Source organism: Pocillopora verrucosa, chromosome 1 (assembly GCF_036669915.1).
Source record: "Pocillopora verrucosa isolate sample1 chromosome 1, ASM3666991v2, whole genome shotgun sequence".
NCBI lineage: Eukaryota > Metazoa > Cnidaria > Anthozoa > Scleractinia > Pocilloporidae > Pocillopora > Pocillopora verrucosa.
The window spans coordinates 21,303,029-21,323,415 of NC_089312.1; the positions used below are offsets into that span (position 1 = coordinate 21,303,029).

The 20,387-nt window shown below is 37.8% G+C and overlaps 1 protein-coding gene across 1 annotated transcript; it reads right to left on the bottom strand.

The window, feature by feature from the left end:
* Nucleotides 1–8,092: 8,092 nt before the first annotated feature.
* On the bottom strand, nucleotides 8,093–20,168 carry LOC131769019 (hemicentin-1). Its single transcript, XM_059084758.2, has 9 exons — nucleotides 19,934–20,168; nucleotides 19,472–19,744; nucleotides 16,366–16,647; nucleotides 15,628–15,897; nucleotides 15,196–15,501; nucleotides 14,329–14,806; nucleotides 13,627–13,818; nucleotides 8,356–8,455; nucleotides 8,093–8,308 (listed from the first exon to the last, which is right to left on the bottom strand). The coding sequence occupies exons 1-9, from the start codon at nucleotides 20,166–20,168 to the stop codon at nucleotides 8,093–8,095; spliced, it is 2,352 nt and encodes a 783-aa protein (XP_058940741.1).
* Between the last annotated feature and the right edge of the window lie 219 nt (nucleotides 20,169–20,387).

Here is a 20,387-nt window from a genome sequence, read left to right on the forward strand (position 1 = left end):
AGTCACTTCCGGAAGTCGAGGGATATAATCTCGAAACAAAGTCAAATAACATGTCCAGGAAATTAATAGTCCAAACTCTCCTCTTGGTAAAACAAATCTCATTTCAGATTTACATGGAGGACAAAAAAATGAAGTCAATGAAGATAAACAAGTAAATATACTTTGTCATCGTCACTGTCGCTGTTGCTAAAATTTAATAATGCCATTTACGCAAATGGAATGGAATGTTATTGTTGTTGATAGCAAGTTATTGTTGTTGTTTTTGATCACAAATTATTCTTGCGATCAAAGAAGACAAAGAAATTAAGACAATGAAGGTAAAGAACTAAGTATTAATAATTTGTCATCCTCACTGTTGCTTTTGCCATAATTTAATAATGCCACTTAAGGCAAAGAAATATGTGGGTTTTCTGATCCTCACAAGACTTCTCTATTCCTCAAAACGTTATTGATCACAACTTGTTGTTTTTGTCGATCGTAAGTTATTCTAGCCATCAAAGAGGACAAAAACTATGTAAATGAAGATATAGAACTAAATATACTTTGTCATCCTCACTATTCCTGTTATAATAATTTAGAAATGCCACTTAAGGCAAAGAAGTATGCAGGTTTTCTAACCCTCACAAGACTTCTCTATTCCTGAGAATATTATTGTTGTTGATCGCAAGTTATCATTGTTGTTGATTGCAAGTTATTCTTGCGATCAAAGAGAATAAAGAAATTAAGTTAATAAAGACAAATACTAAACATACTTTGTCATCCTCACGGTTGCTGTTGCTATGACTTAATAATACCACTTCCCGGAGGTACTCTCTTATATAAGCTATATAGGTGTGCTGCCCCAAACAGTATAGTTTTTTAGTTATTCCGGTCTGGAAACGGGTATGGATTTTGGAAATTTTGGCCTGAAATTGGGTATTTTTTGCCTGCTTGTCTGAAATAGGTAATAGATTTTTGCCATTTTTAAGAGTCTGGTCTGAAATTGGGTAGGGAAAATCGCACATTTTGGTCTAAAATGGGTAAGAGTTTAAACAAGCGGGTGGCACACCCCCACCAGAAGTTGTTCTTGCGATCAAAGAGGACAAATACATTTCGTAAATGAAGGTAAAGAAATAAATATACTTTGTCAATAATGCCATTTAAGACAAAGAAGGTATGTGGGTTTTCTGATACTCACAACAATTCTCTATTCCTCAGAATGTTATTGTTCTTCATCGCAAGTTGTTGTTGTTATTGTTCAACCATAAGAAAAGTTATGGGAGGGGCTGAACATAGAATGAAGGATTTTTATAGTAGGCACTGTCGTAAGCACCAATGTATAGCCCAATACTTTTATGCATCATTGGCCCACTTACTTGTTCTACTTTGGCTTGTTAGCTCAATTGGTAGAGCGCTGCACCGGTATCGCAGAGGTCATGGGTTCAAATCCCGTACGGGCCTGAAATTTTTTTCAGGTCCTATTTACAACTAATCGTTTCAGTAGTGTTCATAGCTGCGAGGATCTCCTAATTTCATCTTTCCACCGCAGTGCAAATATGTGAGTTATATTTTCTTGAGAAATCAGTGCCTCCAATAAACTTAACTTTTCTTTAAACGGACATTTATGAATTGAGGGAGCTTTCCGAAGTACACAGCTGGATATTGAATTGTCTTTTTGTGACAAATGGTTTTTTTTACGGTCGAACCAGGCCAAGACTCCATGAATGGATCGATTATTTATATTGAACTTTCTAGCTTTCGTTAGTCAGATTTCGAAATTCAGTATTCATGCATGCGTAGTAAATAATGAATTTATGTGTCAAATTAAGAATTCGATATTACTGCATCTGTTGGAACTTTCTCCATTCAAAAGTTTGAAAGATTTTCCAATCTAACGAAATTCTGAGATGCTGTAGTTTCTAAAATTCATTGCTAATTACGCATGCAGGAATGCTGAATTTTAATTCTTACAACACAAAAATATGCAAATGATCTAGCTATAAATGGTTGCTATGGGTTTATTCTTGTCCTGGTTCAACTGAAAAATAGCTTTTCATGTCTGGTGTTGGAACTTTTACAATAATTGTTGTAAAGTAAAATTGTATGTTTCATGGACAACCAAACAATCACACCAGAATTTCAAATTAGCCTGTTTCTGTTCTCTGTTGCATGTGCAGCTATCAATCACAAATAAACAAAACAAACAATCTTTTTTGTCTAAATGTTACCTAGAATCTTTTTCAGTACAAGAAGGGCACTCCAGAAAGGGGTCAATTATGGGATTCTATTGCTGGTAATTTAAATGCAATGGATTACCCAAAGTTTAAAGTTGCAAAACGGTTATGTCACGATCGTTGGACACTGTTATGCACAAAGTATAAAGGAAGGATGTCAGAAGAAATCCAAGCAACTGGAATAGATGCTGAGGTTGGAGAACTTGATGAGATCATTGAACATCTTATTGGAAAAGAAGATCATGCTATTGACAGTGATAAAGAAGGAAAGAAGAAAGCTGAAGCTGATAAAAAGGCAGCAGAAGAAATATGGATTAAGGCTATGGAACGGTTTGGAAACACCAGTAAAAGAGGTGGAGAGGATGGAGAGGAAGGAGCCAAAAAGAAATCAAAGTGCTCTGTGAGCAAACTCGTGAATTGACATATGATTTTTTAGATTATGTTTAATGTTATCTGGTTTAGGGAATTTTGTGGTTGATTGTCATATCTAGAGTACGAGCAGTACTTCAGTGTTCGCTAATGTAGCATAGAAACAAAGTAACGTTGGGATAAGAAGGCATTACAATTGAAATGATCATGCTATTACATTTGACAAGGGTGGATGATGTCATGTGTTTTAAACGTCTATCATTTTTGTTTCTGGTTCAAAAGAAAAGGTTGGAAGTAAATGTGGGTGAAAAGTGAAATTTACTGTCTTTCATTGTAAATATTAGAAAATAAAGGCAATATTGTCTAATGAAAACATTAACGATTCCCTCTTTATCAAATGAGAAAAAAGGGGACGAGTTTTGAGTGATATAACTAAGCCAAGCCTGCCACCGTCATCTTGGATCTCCGCCTGGGTAGATTTAAGTCACGTGCTAGGCAACGTATCATCAATAACAAGATAGAATTTCATTTCAGGCCTATTTATCAATTTTATGGTATGTAACTTTCGCATTTTAGTACGTTGTATGTATGTTGAATCTTCAAATTGTCTTGAAACTTAAAAGAAAATTGTTCTTTAAAAATTCACTGAAAATCGGTAGCTAAAAAATTGTTTGTTTAGGTGTTATTTGATTTTCGTGTTAACTTATAATTTCGTCAGTCGTCGGCATCTTCTGTTGCTTCACACAGGAAAAATACACGCGACGAAACGTAATGATCAATTTTGTCCTCAATCTCACAGAAAAAGCTTTTGAACATCTGTAAACTCCGAGCGCTTCGCAGTAAGTGATATTTTCAATGAATCTTCGGATTGTTTTCAAGTTCAAGGACTGTAAATTAAATTATGAAAAACGAAGGTTGTTCTGTTATTTCAGTGTGAATCCTTGCATGCCTGCTAGTCGCTGGCGCCGCTTGTTGAAACTAAAACGAAAAAAAAAACTCTTTTAAGATTATCATTGGCTTCTTTTTCACCCCACCACTATTCTTAGCAACAAAGGTCGCCATTTCGTCTGTTTATTGCTCGCCAAAAACTATCAAATGCACTCAAAAGCCTAAAATCTAAAAAAAGTTTACAGGAATCGACCAATCGAGCGAATGCCATTCCCCACATCGTATCTATAACTCGCTCTTGCGCATGCGCGCAATTCACGAGTTAAAAAAGGAGAAGTGGCAGTGATGCAGTAGAATTTCTCAGAGAAAAAGCAAAGTTAGAACATTCTCTGAGAGAGGAAGAGCTACAGTGAAGGAAAGATCAACAAAGCCAAACACTGTTGATATTACAGCAACAACAGCAGATGAATCAAGCATTGCTCACCCTCATGGAAAAAATGTTGCCTAAAGAGAAGAATTAATTGTTAATTATCATAACTCAATTTGTTGTTGTAAGCCAATGGTGTCCTTTTGAATGACACTTTGCAGAGAGAGATTTTAATTTATGTTCATAAACTTTCATAGGACAATGGCATTTATGAAAGAAATGTTTACATTTTCATGTTATAATCATTTAAATTCGCTCATTATGATGAATGCCTTTAGAAACTTTGGTGGCTTCTCAGTCATGCAGAAGCTGGTACGAAAAAAGACAAATTAGGCTTAAAAATTTTGTTGTTAATTTATTGGTCAAAATTGTTCGACTGTACATGTTGAATATAAGTTTATAACAAGAGTCTGAAATTTTGTGTCTCACAAACTCTACTAAACCCAACAACCCTTGACCATGATAGGTTTATATGCATTTTTTTTAATCAGCTAATTGGGAGGGGTTGCTCCTCAAATTTCATAAGGTAACCAAGTTATTGCATATCATAACTGTTTCAAGTTATAAATTTTTATAAGAAGATAAAGTTCTCTTTTCTTCAACACATCAGCTGTGCAAAATAGTCTTGCAGGGTGGGAAGCTCAAGGTCAAAAAATTGTAGCAGTATTGTTGCCATACAAGCAACTCAAAGCATTTTGGAGAAGCGCACAAACAATGTACATCTTTACAATGCTGCGCATTCCTATCTTGAGATTCTTTTTGAAATCCACGAAATTGAAATATTTTATGATATCTCCAAATAACCACTCTACAGACACCCTTACTGAACTCGTCGAACTGTTGTTTGCTTCCATCAAGGGAGTAAGGTGGGGGTTCTGGAATGGCTCCCGAAGATAGACTCTTAGGGGGTAAGCAGGGTCGCCATACAAACACATTGGTAGCCCTGTTTCTGAGTAGGCATAGGCTTCCAGGTCGTGAAGTAGCCCAGAATCATGTAACATCCCTGCATCATGCCTCCTACCCTCTAAAGTAAAGAAAAAAAGCAAAGTAATAAACTTAAGGTATTTACTGTATTGATCAACCCATAGCTTCCTAATTTTAATATACAGCAACAGAAGTGATAATAGTGATCTTTTGTTCTTACATTTGCTCCAAACTTGTAAGATCAAGCAGTTCTTTTTATATACTGCCGTATATAGGCAAATGACTTTTCGTTAAATTTTAGCCATGTCCTTAAAAAAAAAACTGCATCAGGTCATTCAAATCAATGCTACCCCTATTTTTGCGGACAGTGTTAAAATAATATTGTTCAATGGCACTTACCCACATAAAACGAGAAATTCATCGTCGGAAAGTAAATTTTCAGCATAACACGGCAGTGTTAATTCTCTCGTTTCTTTAAAAGAAGTCATTTTTTCCTTTGGAAGGCCACGCCGTCGCTGTCTGAATTTCATTTACGCTAAATTCTCGAAAGGAAACACAATCGTTGGCAAGCCCCGTATCCAAGATTTTAGGGCTCAGCACACTTGTTATTGAGCAAGGCTTAAAACAGCGAAAGGGGTGTTCTTCGATACATTTCTTTAATCCTGTATGAAAACTCTAAGAATTTTAATTTTATTATGAACCAATTCATCAATAAATTAAACTTTCTTCATGTTGAAGTTTATCAAAATGAAATATCACGACGCTTACCTACTGTATTATTCAGTGTGATTTTTTGTTACTGTCGTTTTTACCGTGATTGAAAACTTTTCTGCGAATTGAAGTCAGATATGAAATAAAATTGAGAATAGCTCAAGTATGCACTTTTTTATGTTTGAAATTTTTTATCAACGCCGATGAAAACTAAGACAAGAAAGTCATGCTCTCGCTTCGAAATAAAATGACAGTCAACTTGACTTCGGCACGGCTTTCTAAATCGACTAATTTGATTCAGTCTTGAACGACTTCACTCGTTAAAAAAAATTAAAATAAACAAAAACAAAAAAAAAACAAACCAAAAATAAAACAGTAACGAAGTCTAACCGTTTCGTTGGGACTAGTTTGAGTTAATTTCATTCTTTCACGGATAAATAGGAACTCATCGTAAACAACTCCATCATTGGGTCGCTTGGTTCCTACGTGGTTTCGCCATAACTCCTGATAATTCCGTTCAAAATGCATTTCAATTATAAGAAGGTGGTGCTCAAAAGAGATGTCCTGTCATAATTGAGAAGAATATTCAGTAAACAAGGGGAAAAACGACGACGATTTCCAAACTATCCTTTACAGAATTATGAAGAAAAACGAGTAGTGCTGAAATCTAGTAGCACGAAACGAATGACAGCGACACAAATCATAGAAAAAAAAGAACTATGTAGTAGGCTTAAAAATTTGATAGATGAATCAGCAGACTCGAGACTAAACTGGAATGGAATAGTTTCAAAGTTTAATCGCCATGTGGATTCATATTAACAACTTACGTGCCGTATCTATAACTATCCTCTGTTGGCGCTTGTTACATAACTCTCAAAGAGGATAATTTCGTTGTCCTTAGAGTGGTCTCTGAAACCAAAAATTCAAAGGTAATGGTGATCTTTAACAAGCTGAGGTGAGGATTCTCGATGCAAAGACTGCTAAATCACTTTTCAACTCAACGCGTCGACGTTCTCGACACAGTTTCTTATCGACATACTGCGCGCGCCGTTCTGAAATGACGTTCCCGTCCTCTTGCTTTAGCCTTAACAGGAAAACCAGCGAAATGGCGTCCTGAACTTGATAGGGAGAACGGCAACGCTAACAACGGAAGTCGAAATAGAGTCGTGTCCAGATTATCCGCGCGCTTTCCCGTTCTGAAGTGACGTTCCCGTCCTCTTGCTAAACCACTATATTCAGCGAGGCGGTGTTCGATGGTTCTCGTTGATACCTGAAGTAACTCGGCAATTTGTGGAACTGTAAACCTCAGGCCAATCAGTGACTGTAGCTGATCTTGCGTAATGTCATATGATGTGCGACCTCATATACTAGTGTCGACTCTAAGAGTTCTCGTTGACGTTCGGCTTGAGTTTTTCAGAATGTTTCTTAATGCGGAAATGTTTCGATACACATCATATGGCAATCTCATCAGAGAATCCAAACAATTAACAGCGTTTAAGATTTGATATATGTTCCCTAGTGCTTCATCGATATCCAACGTTTCAACGGGGTTTGTTAAACTACAACAGACATTTTCAATTTTCAATTTAACGGCCATTGACAGCATCGTCGCTGCATTCGCAAGGTCGTCCGCCATGCTGACGGAAGAGTGAGAGGAACGCGGCAAATGACTAGTTAGCAGGTTTTGCTCCGTAAACAGGGCTGGGTTAGTCTCCGAACTGCTGCATCATATTTTTTCAGTAAAGAGCACCATTTACCAAAATTGACTCGAGCCAGCATTTACAAAAGTAAAGAAATCATTAAAGAAGATTCTTAGCACCAATTAGGGAAAAATAGCCACAAATTACATAAAATAGGGGCAGCATTTACGCAACGATAGGCACCGTTTATGAAAACAACTGTCACCATTTTAAAAAATAGAGGCAGCATTTACAATATTATAGGGACCATTTATAAAATCGAGGCATCATTTAAAAAAAACGTAGGCAGAAATGTAAGCACCATTTACGAAAATGCAAGCACCATTTACGAAAAAACAGAAGGGCTGAATTTTGGCGGGAATGGCACCTCATATCGCCTGCGCATTACCTTCTCCCTAGATCCCTCGCTCCTCCATTAATGGCTGAGATAGTGCCCGTGGTACAGTTGGTCGCGCATGCTAAAAGTAGCACCTTGTACGGTCGGTCGTACGGTCATACGTCCAAATTTTTTCGGCTTGATGGGTTACTACTTTTTCGTACTATTTTGCGCGCTGCGAACTCCGCTCTAAATTTTTGTAATTAGTCAATTCTTCGTTTGTCTCGTTTCTTATGTGTCCCAACATATCTGTAACACTAACTGTGTGGTTGAGGATCTAAAGACGAAAACAGGGTGCTTTTCTCATTTAAAAAGTAGGATAAGTGATTGATTGTATCTTTGCGTTAGCGTATTGCTATGCATACAATTTTAACGTACTATAACTGCTTTCTGACACCTAATGACTTCTTGGGTAATTGTAATTTTAATGATACTTTCTAAAAAAATCACAACGATTACATGATAAATTAAAAGATAAAATAATCTAGTAGTCGCTGTCATAGTCAATGTCGCTCCCGTCACTGGACTTCTCTGTCTCCGTGAATACTTGATTCGGAGGTGGGACAGTTGGCCCCATAAGTGAATCGTGGCCTGGTGTAATACCACTGTAATGGGTTCCGTGCCCATAATGACCCAAAGTGGGGGACGGGATACGATTTTTTATGTTCGCGCAAGTATTGTTGATGGTTAAGTCGTCCGCCTACGCTGAATATGTTTGGTCAACGGATGCATAGATGACCTCGCTACCAGCTGCCTGGGTGGTGGATTTTCAACCACATAATGTCTTTCAACATGCTCCCAAAGTTTTTCTTTTTTAACGTCCTCATGTCTTTCATTTTTGTTGGGGCTAAAAAAGATGGGTGCAATGAATGAATTTAAACGTAAGCATAACATTTTACCAGAAGGGGAAAAAGTATATAGTAGCTTAGTGCTCAGACATTGATTCTTTAAGGGCCTGTTTACATGAAAGTGGGGGACCCCAGGTAGGTGAGGTAACCCGCCTAGCCATGGTCGAAAAATAAAGCGCGTTTACATATAATCTTACAACCCCGGGGTGCTGGAGTGAGGTTTTTTTAGGTTGCTGTTGCGCTTGCAATTAAGGAGTTTGAGCAGAGGCGTCCCAAGCTCACATCTCGAGAAAGACGAAAGATTAATTCTCGGACACATATGTATTTATTCATGAAAGCGTCACGCGTTATTACGCGGTGTTTGGTTTCGCGAGGAACCGTTGACTTAATGCGTTAAACGAAATAGTTTTGGAAACCAAATATGGTTGATTTATAACGCAAAAATATTCCGAAATGTGAACATTTTACACTCCTTGGGTGTCCGTTGCGGTTTCTGGTGATTTCTGCCATGAGACGGCTAGGAAATGTACAAAGTTTTAAAACATACATGCTTCGCTTTTGAGCTTTTTGCCATGAACGCGACCCCGGCTAGACGGGTTACTCCACCTTGACACGTTTACATGGCAAATTGACTCCCCGGCTGACAGGGTTACCCTACCTATCATGTAAACGTGATCAAAATAAAATAAGAAATTATATGGACAAGCGGGTTACCCCGCCAAGACGGGTTACCTCACCTACCTGGGGTCCCCCACCTCCATGTAAACAGGCCTTAAAGATCGAAAACCGTTTGATGGGTTTATCAGAATTTAAGTTAAGGACTAAGAAGACCTCGAGTGCACCTGATAGTTACACTTTTAAAGACATGCGGAAAAAAGACAATAAAAACAAAACAAAAACAGGAGTGCATGGTATGTCACTAAAGGCGGGAATGGGGGATGGGAAATTGAAAATAGGAAATCAAGTTTAAAGAGAAAAAATGATTTTTTCTTTTTAGACTTACTTTTTATAATGCGGAACATATATTTTTCAGCGGTCATTATCAATATCCAGATTCTCTATCAAAAACGCTTTGGGTCAAAATTAAAGAAACGGAATAAATTGATGACAAGGAAAGAACTTACCCTGACCAGTTTCGTTAAGTCACTATCTGAAGTTTAGCGCAATACGAAAATAATTTCTATGATAATTTCACTCAAATTCCCGAAGGAGGGAATCCCAAATCGAGGCTCCGTTCGGGTTTTTGTTCACATTTTAAGGAAGAGGTTACTTATATTTGTGGGAAACCCACGGAAGTTCAGGAGTCTGATACATCACGTGCTAAAACTATTTAAGTAGATTACCATTTGCAACCTTTTAAATTAATTATCAGCTTGGCTCGTCTTAAGGACGTGCGATTATTCTTAGATATGATTTTTCATTTTCGCTGCAACCGCTAGCTGGAACCGCTTCTGATCAAGAAAACCTCTATCAGGGCCGAGTCGCACTAAAGTGAATTCAAGTATTTTTCATTTTTTTGCAAACCAAAGATTGGCAACATTTTTGCTCTTTCCAAATTTTGGAGGCGGTCGCATCAAACTAATATCCATTGATGAAAACTTCACGGATTGAATCATACGTCAATCACAAACCTACCTCACTCTAAAAAGAAATAGAAAAAAAATATCGCGCGAATTTTTTCGTTTCCGTTGACACTTGCGCTACCTGTGCTGGCTTCAATACTTGCTACGGAAGGAGAATTTCTCGTAGAAGCCATATGTTTTCTAAATTGCTGCCAGTTTAACCGCTCCCAGGGTACGAGTCACAGACATTTGAATTAAAGCGGCACTCAAATTCATTCCACTCGAAAGAAAAAGGATCAGGTGGACGAGGGAAATTCTGCCATCGCACGCCAAACAAGACTACCGGACCAAAGTAATTTTTTTCCAGGTGAAATTTTATACTTGCATATCTTGCATATCATGACAGCTAAACATGAATGTTTTGGAAGCCTCCCTTAGCGAAAATTTGGTAAGTTTTTCTAATCGAATGTTTTTGAAACAAAAAGCGTGGATATTGGTTATGACCACTGAAAAAAGATGAAAAAAAAACCGCATAACAAACAATAAGTCAGAAAAATATATATTATCCCATTTAAATTTCCCCTTTCATTTTCCCATTCCCCATTTTTCATTTTCTAATTCTCATTTTCCATTTCCCATTTTCCACTGCCCATTGCCCATTCTCCATTCCCCGTTCCCCACTCCCATTCCCGATTCTCATTGCCCATTGCCCATTGCCCATTGCCCATTGCCCATTGCCCATTACCCATTGCCCATTGCCCATTGCCCATTGCCCATTGCCCATTGCCCATTGCCCATTGCCCATTGCCCATTGCCCATTACCTATTACTCATTGCCCATTGTGCATTCTTCATTTCCCGTCCCCAGTTCCCCGTTCCCAGTTCCTCCGCTCTCCATTCCTCCTTTAACCCTTTAACTCCCAAGATCTCATTAGTTATTCTCCTTACTGTCTGCCAAACGATTCTCATTATGTCAGTTTGGAAAATTTGGATCAATTAGTAATCCCATAGTTGACAATTTTCAGTTATTTTTTTTATTTAAAAAAAAAAAATAACATGTATGTTCTCCTACAGAGAGTGGCATGTTGCTCGCATCAATCAGATCTTTTAGGGTATGTATCTCGCACCAATCAGAATGTCGTTTTTGTTCTTTGGTTTGAGAGGTGTTCGAATTTCATCGAAGTGATAAGGGATTCGGAGAGAGCGGTTCGTAAAATGGAATCATCTTTTAGAATAAGAAATGGCTTTTCTGTGAACCTTGGCACATTAAATATCTTTTTAGAACAATGACCCAAACAATTTCTCTAGACTTTTGAAATGGCACAAATTACTCGATACATCAGGCCGGGGAAAAAATCGATCTTTGACAAATAAAACCAAAAGAAGAACTGCAGTTGAGGACTCAAAGCAGGGTCAGTAGACAAACCCAAACACGACAAGCGGTCGACAAGCGGTCGCGTTCTACATTAGTTATTCTTAATTATTATTTAACTTTCATATACTGTACGAATTCCAATTTTCTGATTGGCTAACTTGTACCACGTGATACTGGGTTGTTAAGAAACAACCTCCTTGAGGTCATCATCGTGGTGTAATAGCCGTAGTATAGATTCAACACACCTCTGTCATTACACCTCGGCTTCGGCTGACTCAAATGTGACGATTTATCAGATGCAGACATTGATTCTCTTCTTGATGATGCAATTCCTAAAAACATCAAGAAAGCAACTGCCTGAGGAATATCTATTTTGAAAGGTGACGTTGCGAATTTTAAATTTTTCATTCAAGCTAGTTGAGGTGTTTAAATTTAAAATCAACATTCTGTCTGGTCTACCCAGTATATATTGGTTTCAATGCAGTGTTTCTTTGTAAATTGTCGGGATTTAACGGTACTCGTTCACAGACAGTGAACTCGAAATGAAATATCTCGTTCATTTCATTTCGGAAAGCCGTAAAACTCTAGAACAAAAATTTATCTTCCAAATCGGTACTCTTAATCTCCACGGTATCAACGAGCACTTTTCATTCAACCTATATTTTTCTTTTTTCTCGATATCATATTCCCACTTATAGCGTAGCTTCATTTTCTGTATGTAAACCCACACACAACCCACAATTCCTCCAATCGCTCTGAAGAAGGGCTTGCGCTCGAAGCGTCATCCTTGAAACTCTTTACGATGGCCAATTTACTGTTTCAACTAAGTTGATAACACTAAATTACCCTGTTATACTCTCCCACCGACGCAGCTTCACAGTTTATCTAAAAACTTACCCCCTTTATTCGTGCAGGTAAATCCCGATAATTCACTCGCTGAGTGCGTTAACCTGTAATTAAAGGTCTTAATAAGACCACAGAACGAATATGAAGCTTATAAGGGTGTTTGAGGTTGAAAATATTAATTTATTACATATCAATTCATCGAAACCTAAACGAGTTCTTTGAAGTCATCATGATAATTAGAATCGCGTTCCTCAGTTAGGGCGTAAGAATCCTAAAGTCAGCGTTGATACTGGTGGACTGGGAAAGTCTAAACGAAAGGACCTGGGATGACTCGAAGTGACAGGTTATACTAGCAAGTCAATGACTGAGTAAGTTTGGTATTTTGGAAGAGGAGCTGTATAGTGACTTGATTTTCTATGGTGTAATGAGGATCATCCAACACAACATGCGCAACAGCGCGTTTTTTTCTTTGCGTCTTTCAGCGCAATGTACCACTCGCCCGTAAAATCTCCATTGAAGACTACAGGTATTTACTGTCAACGATTCCAATCAACTTGGAATCCTTGGACTCTGTAGAATCCTTAGATCTGTTTTGTTGTAACTTATAAGTTCGGCTGAGTCTTTTCAACGTATCTTTCAGTACGGTTAAGAGAGGATGTCTTATAGGGCTGAGTTACAGAGAACTCGATGGCAATTGGGTGTATTTTTTGCAGCGATGCTTATCAGTTATCGTTGACTTTTTACAGTTTACCAAGGCTTTCTTTGCGACAAAAGGAAACTTTAAGAGACCATTACCACTAATCGTCTTCGCAACCATTGGTGCAGTGTAATGTCTCTTTCGCTCTCAATTTTATCATGATTCTTTTAAACCCCAAGGGAAAAATAAAAAGCCAAGACACACTAAGCAATACATGTTGATCTCAAGGATTAAATTAGTCCAATCAAAATGTTTGGGAAAAGTGCATACGAAGCGATCTTTTACACGTATAGGTCACCTTACAATGTTCTCTGACATGCGAGAAGCTCACAAACTTTTTCCAATTCAGATCCAGTTTATACTTTTACTACCCTGTCGCTGCAATTCTCGCGTGATAATGATAATGATGATGAAAAGTCTTTGCCATCTTTTCCGATGCATTGCTTTGTGGTTGTCTATGATTTTCGCGAATACCATGACTCTTCCATGACACTCACTGAATAATTGAACTTTTTAATTGTACTTTTTAAAAACCAAAACGATTACATAAGGAAGCAAACAAACCAAAACCTATAGGTCACTATAGTAGTCGCTCCCTTCGGTGGACGTCTCGGTCTCTAAATATTCTTGGATTGGAGGTGGGACGGTTGGCCCGGTAAGCGAATCGTGAGCTGGTATAATACCACTGTACCCGTACGGACTCAAAGCGGACGACGGGATACGACTGTTCATGTTCGCGTACGTATTGCTGATGGATAAGTCGTCCGCGTAAGATGGATATGCTTGGTTAGCAGATGTGTAGATGAGGTCATTTTGAATTGAGTAAATTTGTTTCTGCAATACAAGATGCTTCCTGGGTTGTCCTTCTTCAACTTCCTGATGTCTGTCATTTAAAATGTGGCAAAAACAGATGTAACAAACAAATTCAATGCAACTTCACCACAAAAATATGTAACTAGAAAAAGGAAGAAAGTATTTCATAGCAGCTTAGAGTTTAGATACTGACTCCTTGTGTAACAGGTTCATCCGATGTACGTTCCTGAAGTCAGGTGAGGCAAAATCGATAAAGTCAGCGGTAACATTTAATTGAAAATTGTTCCATAAGCTGTGTCATGATAAAAATTATATTACATGTTCCCAAGGCTAAGATTAAATTTAAAACTGGAGATTTACACTCAAAATAGCCAGGCGATACAAATTATCATTAAAAATCGATCTAGAAATGAAGGTGGTTTTTAACCAGATATGTTTGCGAAAGGGTTAAATGTCCTTTACATGTATTTCTTTCTTACATATAAGCTACAGATATAACCTAATTTTTGTTTCTTTGTCTTCCCTTCAATTGTAGTCCGAGATAGTATTTAGTACTGTGATAATATGCTTTTTTGTTTACCTTTTTTCCTTCTTTCTCAGCCTACCAAAGTTTTTGACCAACACAAAGATTAAAAGAACCAATCCCACTCCAGCAACAGGTATAATGTACCACTCGCGGAAGAAAAATCCTAGGAAGATTTCGATGTAAATCAGAAAAGTGTTCGTGATCGCCCAAAACTCTGAATCCTCTGAATCCTCTGAAACAGCAAGGGACAAACCTTCTCCATATAGCTGCACTTCAATAATTTTTCTTATCTCGCATCCGCCCTCTTTGAGTAAAATTTCGTAGATTCCCGCTTGCTCCGGGCTTGCTTTTACTATTTCCAGCTCGGTTTTATCAGCGTTTAAAAAGGTGTAGTGAGGGTCCTTATCGTTCACCAATTCTTCACCATGCGTCCAAAATAAGGCGCCCAGATCTGATTTCTCAACTTTCAACATAGTAGAATCCTCAGCCTTTATTTTAATAGGACTCTCAACCGAGGTATTCAGGAATACATCTGCAGAATAGTAGAATTGGGATGATTAAATTGTCTATCCTTTTAAAAGTATGATTGTTGGATTATTTTGACAATAAAACGCGCCACAATAAACCATCTATGGCAAATTAAATCCAAATGATTAAATTATCTCGAAAATCGAGTGACAATCATTTGCATCCGTTAAGGTCATACAAACATAATTTAGTAAACTTAAACATTTGAACAAAAAAAAGAAGATAGAAAGTAGAAAGAAGATAAAAATAAATGAGATAGAGGGGAATAACTAAGATGAGAGAGAAAATAATACGGAGAAGAGGAGAAAGAAATGAAGGAAGAGGACAGATGGGTAAATATTTGTGTACGGGAAAGGGTAAGGACGTTTTCAATTCATAAGTAAATTTTCTTACCACTAACTCTTAAAACAACAGAAGTAAAGGAGTATACAGAGTCGACAGGTGACCCATTCTGCATTAAAACTGCAAAGGCGGTGTAGTTTCCAGAGTGAGAAGGTAAAGCATTGTGGACATACAGCGCCGTATTATTCATCCGCAGAGAAAAATGCTCGTTTTCGTGTACTTCAGGAACCATGTTATGACTCCAAATAACGTGGAAATCATAGCCATGAAAATTGCTGTTAACTTCTACTGCAAAGGAAGCTTTTTCACCAACACAGATGTCTAAATGAGAGTTCATCGACCAAATTTTGATTTCCCCTGTGGTATGAATGTATAATCAGCATAAGAAAAAACAGTCGCTGGCTATTCTAAACTTTATATTTACTTCATTTTGACCTATCACAACTTCCGGGAGCTTGAAAAAAATGACCAAACAATACAGACCTGTCTGGACTCGAATTTCTTTACGTTTCACACATCCGCCCTCTTTGAGGAAAACCTCATAAACTCCTGCCTGCTCCGGGCCTGCATTAGAAATTTCCAACTCGGTTTTTCTGGGAGTCAAAAGGGTGTGGTGAGGTTCGTCACCAGACAATAGGTTTCCATTGTGCTTCCAATCTAAGGTGCCCAAATCTGATTTCTCTACTTTCAAGATAGTGTTATCACCAAACTGTACGATAACCGGACTTTTGACCAAAGTGTTTAGGTAGAGATCTGCAAAATTGATTCGGAAGCCAGAAAACTTGCCATTTCTGCTTACCATAAACACGATTTATGATACGTTATTATCAATGAAACACATAACCAACGCTGATCTGAGGTGTAACAAATATTAGCATATGAATTATGATGTTAATGAGATGTCTAGCTTTATTGCTTTTAATGAAATAAAATATAGAGCAGGAAAAGGAAACAAAGTTAGGAAATGAGGAAAAATTAAGAAGGGAGGCGAAAAAAAAGGATGGGAGGGGTGGGTGGATGGATGGGCAAACGGATAGATGGACATACCGACTGCAGATGGATTAGACATTCAGATGGAGAAATGAATAAATGGATGGATGAGAGGAAGGAAGGAAGAGAGAGGATTCCATGTACAGAATTGAAAAGAATAAAACTGTCGCAAAGGTCTGTATGATGTTTCCTAAGAGACTATATTATGTTTGCAAGTAGCAATGATCTTACCACGAACTTTCAACTCAAACGAAATGGACTGAACCAAATACCACTCTTTAGTTTTAACATAAAAAGTATATACTCCAGAATGTATAGCTGAAGCGTTGATTATATTCAGAATTTTCCCATCCGCCTTCTCCTCAAAATGTTCATTTTTCGGCAAGTATGAGTGTTGTTGTCCCCAGTAGTATCTAAGGTTATATAAATCGCCGGTTAAATCGATCTTGAAAGAAGCGTTTCCACCAACACAGACGTCGTCAACAGAATTCAACAATGAAAGTTTAAAGTTTCCTGCGGTGTTAAAACAACATTGATGAGTGTGAGGTATGATTTCACAGCTATGTCACCGTGAACTTCGCCTTTCAACGCTGAGAAAGATGACACACTTTGCTTTCATCGACTGAATCACTATCATTGCATATTTGTAGGATTTCGATGCACCTAGCTGATTTTTGCAATGGGGCTGGTCTACAAAAGGTGGAATGCCAATTTTAGAGATAAATTTTTAAAGAGAGTGGTAATTATGGCCTCATTTTAAACCTTGTGACAGCTACAAGTCCCACTTATTTGAGAGATGCCCATATTCCTGATCAAAATGCAGAAAAAGAAAACTCGCCTATGAGCCAAGAAATAAGAAAGCTGTTCGTTCCGTAAGACAACAATTAACCGGGAAAATATAAAACGTATAACCATAGAGCGCAATTATCCTGCGATATTGTACAGTTAGTTATTTTGTACTGTAAAACACCTGTTTAACCGGTCGGCTGCGCCCGCTACGCTTCTTTATCCTCATAGCATTTCCCGCCTTCCAAGAAATGACACTTGGCACCAAAAGAGGGGTTGGATAATAAATAACTTATTAGACCTTTTAGTGTGAAATATTGCTTAGTTTTTTTACTCGTTGTTTGTATTTTAATAAGCCTAAAGGTGCTCGTCAAAATACGGTACAACTCGTAAAAATACTCAGCGATACTACACACCAAAATGTCTAATAAGATATATATATTCTGATTGCAGTTATATCATTGGTTTTAGAGGAGAAGTTTGTAGCATTATGTCTCCATAATACTGGAAAGCAATTACGACTGTTATATGCTGGCTATTCTTAAGCGCAATTTAGTAAGTGTTATCATCCGTGTTACTTATTTGAATAGCCAGAACAAGCTATCTCAACTGAGTAAAGGGGGTAAGTTTCTAAAGATGCTGTGGTGCTACGTCGGTAGGAGAGTAAAACAGGGTAATATCGACTAAGTTGATAACGTGAATTGGTCAAAGTAAAGAATTTCAAAGCTGGCGTTTCGAGCGTAAGCTCTTCGTCAGAGCGAATGGAGGAATTGTGGGTTGTATGTGTGTTATTATGCAAAAAAGGGGGTTACGCTATTGGTGTAAATATGGTGACGGGAAAACAAAAATCAATTAGTTGAATGAAAAGCGCTCGTTGATACCGGAGGCATTAGGAGTGCTGATTTGAAAGATAAAGTTTTTGGTTTAAAGATTTGCGACTTTCTGAACTACCTAGATGTAGGGAAAGGCCGCGAATTGTCATATGCTGCTTAGAATGATAAGGGAGATTTAGAGTCTAGCGACTGATTTGGATGCGTCCATGTCATATCTTTCTGCGTCGCGAAGGTGTTCTCGGAATTGGTCATCTAAAAGTCTTCCTGTTTCACCAATGTATAACTTTTTTAAATAAGTGCAAGTTATGCAATAGATGACATCGGCAGAGGTGCTCGTGAAGTGATCAGTGACCTTGATGGATCTCTTGGGTCCCAACCTTTTCTCAACGTTATGAATGAATGGAAAAGTTTTGCACCGTGAGCGAGTGCATTTGACAGTTCCAGGTTAGTCATTGGTTTGAAATCAACTTTTGACCAAAAAGCTGCCTATTTGTTTTTTACGCGTTTAAATGAAATTATGGAGGTTGCGAAAAGACAGTGCCAGTTTCTGAATCTTTTTTATGTAACCTAAACTACGTAAACGACGAAGACTGAGAAACTGTAAAAAAAGTATAGAGTTCTTGATATGTAATGGATGCGAAGATGAATACAACAAGTAACTATGTGAATTTGTAGGTTTGTAGTAGTGCATAGACCGTTGCCTTCAATTAAAATTTTGATGTCTAGAAAAACCGAAGAAGTGTCGGAAATTTCCCAGGTATAATTCAGAGCCGGAGGAGAGAAATTGACAGCGCTTATAAATTGAGTGAGTTCCTCTCTGGTAGAGGAGGTAGCTCCGATGCAGTCGTTAATGAAGCGACCGTAGAGTTCAGGTTTTGAGCCGTTGTACTGACCGAAAATTGGTCGTTTATCGTGTTTTTGACGATGTTTTAGTTGATGAAAGTGAGACCTTTGTCAACTTTTTCATAACAAGAGGTGTCAGAAAGTTACCGCAAAGCCTCTTCTTGGTAGAGTTCGGCCTCCCTAACAACGACTGCGCCTCCTTTTCGGCCGCTTTGATAACTGTGTCTTTGCGTTCTTTTTGACTTTTTAGTACCAACCATTCTTCCGAAGAAAGGCTGGAAAATTTGGCGTTTCGATTGAATTTAAGTTTGTTAATATCGTGATAACATTTTTTTGATTAAAAAATCTTAAGATGCGAATTGACCCTCTGGGGGAGTCCATTTCGACTGAAGTGTTTTGAAAAGTATCTTTGTTCGAGGTGTTAAAATCGTCTTCCTTATCGTAAAAAAGGCATTTAACTGAACGCGGCGAAGGATATTTTCAACATCTTGCTTAAATGAAAATTCGTCGGGTTTTTCGGAAATGGGAACAAAATTTAAGCCCTTACTAAGAACTGATCTTCCTTCGCCGCGGAACTTTTCAACGCCTTGCTTAACTGAAATTTTGTTAGGCTTTTTGGAAAAGAGAACAAAATTTAAGCCCTCACTGAGAACTGAATTAAACTTATCTTCCTTCGCCGCGTTCGAACTACAATTAGCGTAGCTCCATTTCTGCATATAAACACACACAGTTCGTTTATTCCTCTACCCGCTCTGACAAAGGGCTAACGCTCCAAAAATCGGCTTTAAAACTCTTTTCGGTGGCCAATTTACGATATCAACTCAGTTGATAATACTAAATTACCCGATCTCAACTGAGCTTACTAACTCACAAACCTATTATATCCAGATTAATTTCTTTCTTCAACTTGCATTTGCCTTCTCTGAGTATAACCTCGTATTTACCCCCATGCTCCGCTCGGGCATTAGAAATTTGTAGTTGGGTTTTACTTGGATTTAAAAAATTTAAACCAGGTTCCTTGCCGTACACATCCTTTCCATCATGCGTCCATGATAAAAAGCCCAACTGTGATTTCTCAACTTTCAAGATGGTTGAAGTTGTACGCATTATCCTTACGGTATCCGGGACAAGACGTTTTAATTGGACTTCTGTAAGATAGAGATAGAAGAGTACTTTTCGTTTCATGGTATTGATAGAATTGAAATTGTGCTATTTGATAACAAAAATAGAGAAGTTAAAAGATTTGGGAGGGAGGATCGAAGAAAGACCACTGATATCTTTACAATTACTTTGTTCTTTGAAAGGGCACGGAACAGTTTGTATAAAAGTAATCTTACCTCGCACTGTCAAAAAGAACTGTGTTGCGCCAAGTTTACGACCATCATTCTTTCGATAAACAGTTGCATAGTACCATCCTGAATGAACAGGCAAGGCGTCGTATACAACAAGATATATTCCTCCATATCCTATACCATAATGCCCTCCGTTCTTGACGTATTCATTTTTGTAACGCCAGCGTACGTTGACATCATCTTCATGTTCACCAGAAATCTTTACTCTGAGTAAAGGCATTTGACCAGCACAAACATCAACATTTGGGTCGAGTGACCAAACTTTATAGCATTCCCCTTCTATTAGAGAAATAAACTTATAAGTATATAATCATAATAATAAAACTTTATTTAAACACAGTAAATACCTAAAGCCAGAGGCTTGTGGGGTCGTGTTAAAACAAAATTAATATGACATAAATAATATTAATAAATAATATATATAAATGTATCTAAAAAT

Coding starts and splice junctions, on each gene's coding strand:
- LOC131769019 (XM_059084758.2), bottom strand. CDS start 20,168: ATGCCTTTACTCAGAGTAAAGATTTCTGGTGAACATGAAGATGATGTC. Junction 16,648..19,471: donor AATTAATCTGGATATAATAG/GTTTGTGAGTTA, acceptor TTAACACCGCAG/GAAACTTTAAACTTTCATTG. Junction 14,807..15,195: donor TGTTGTTTTAAGAGTTAGTG/GTAAGAAAATTT, acceptor ACTATTCTGCAG/ATGTATTCCTGAATACCTCG.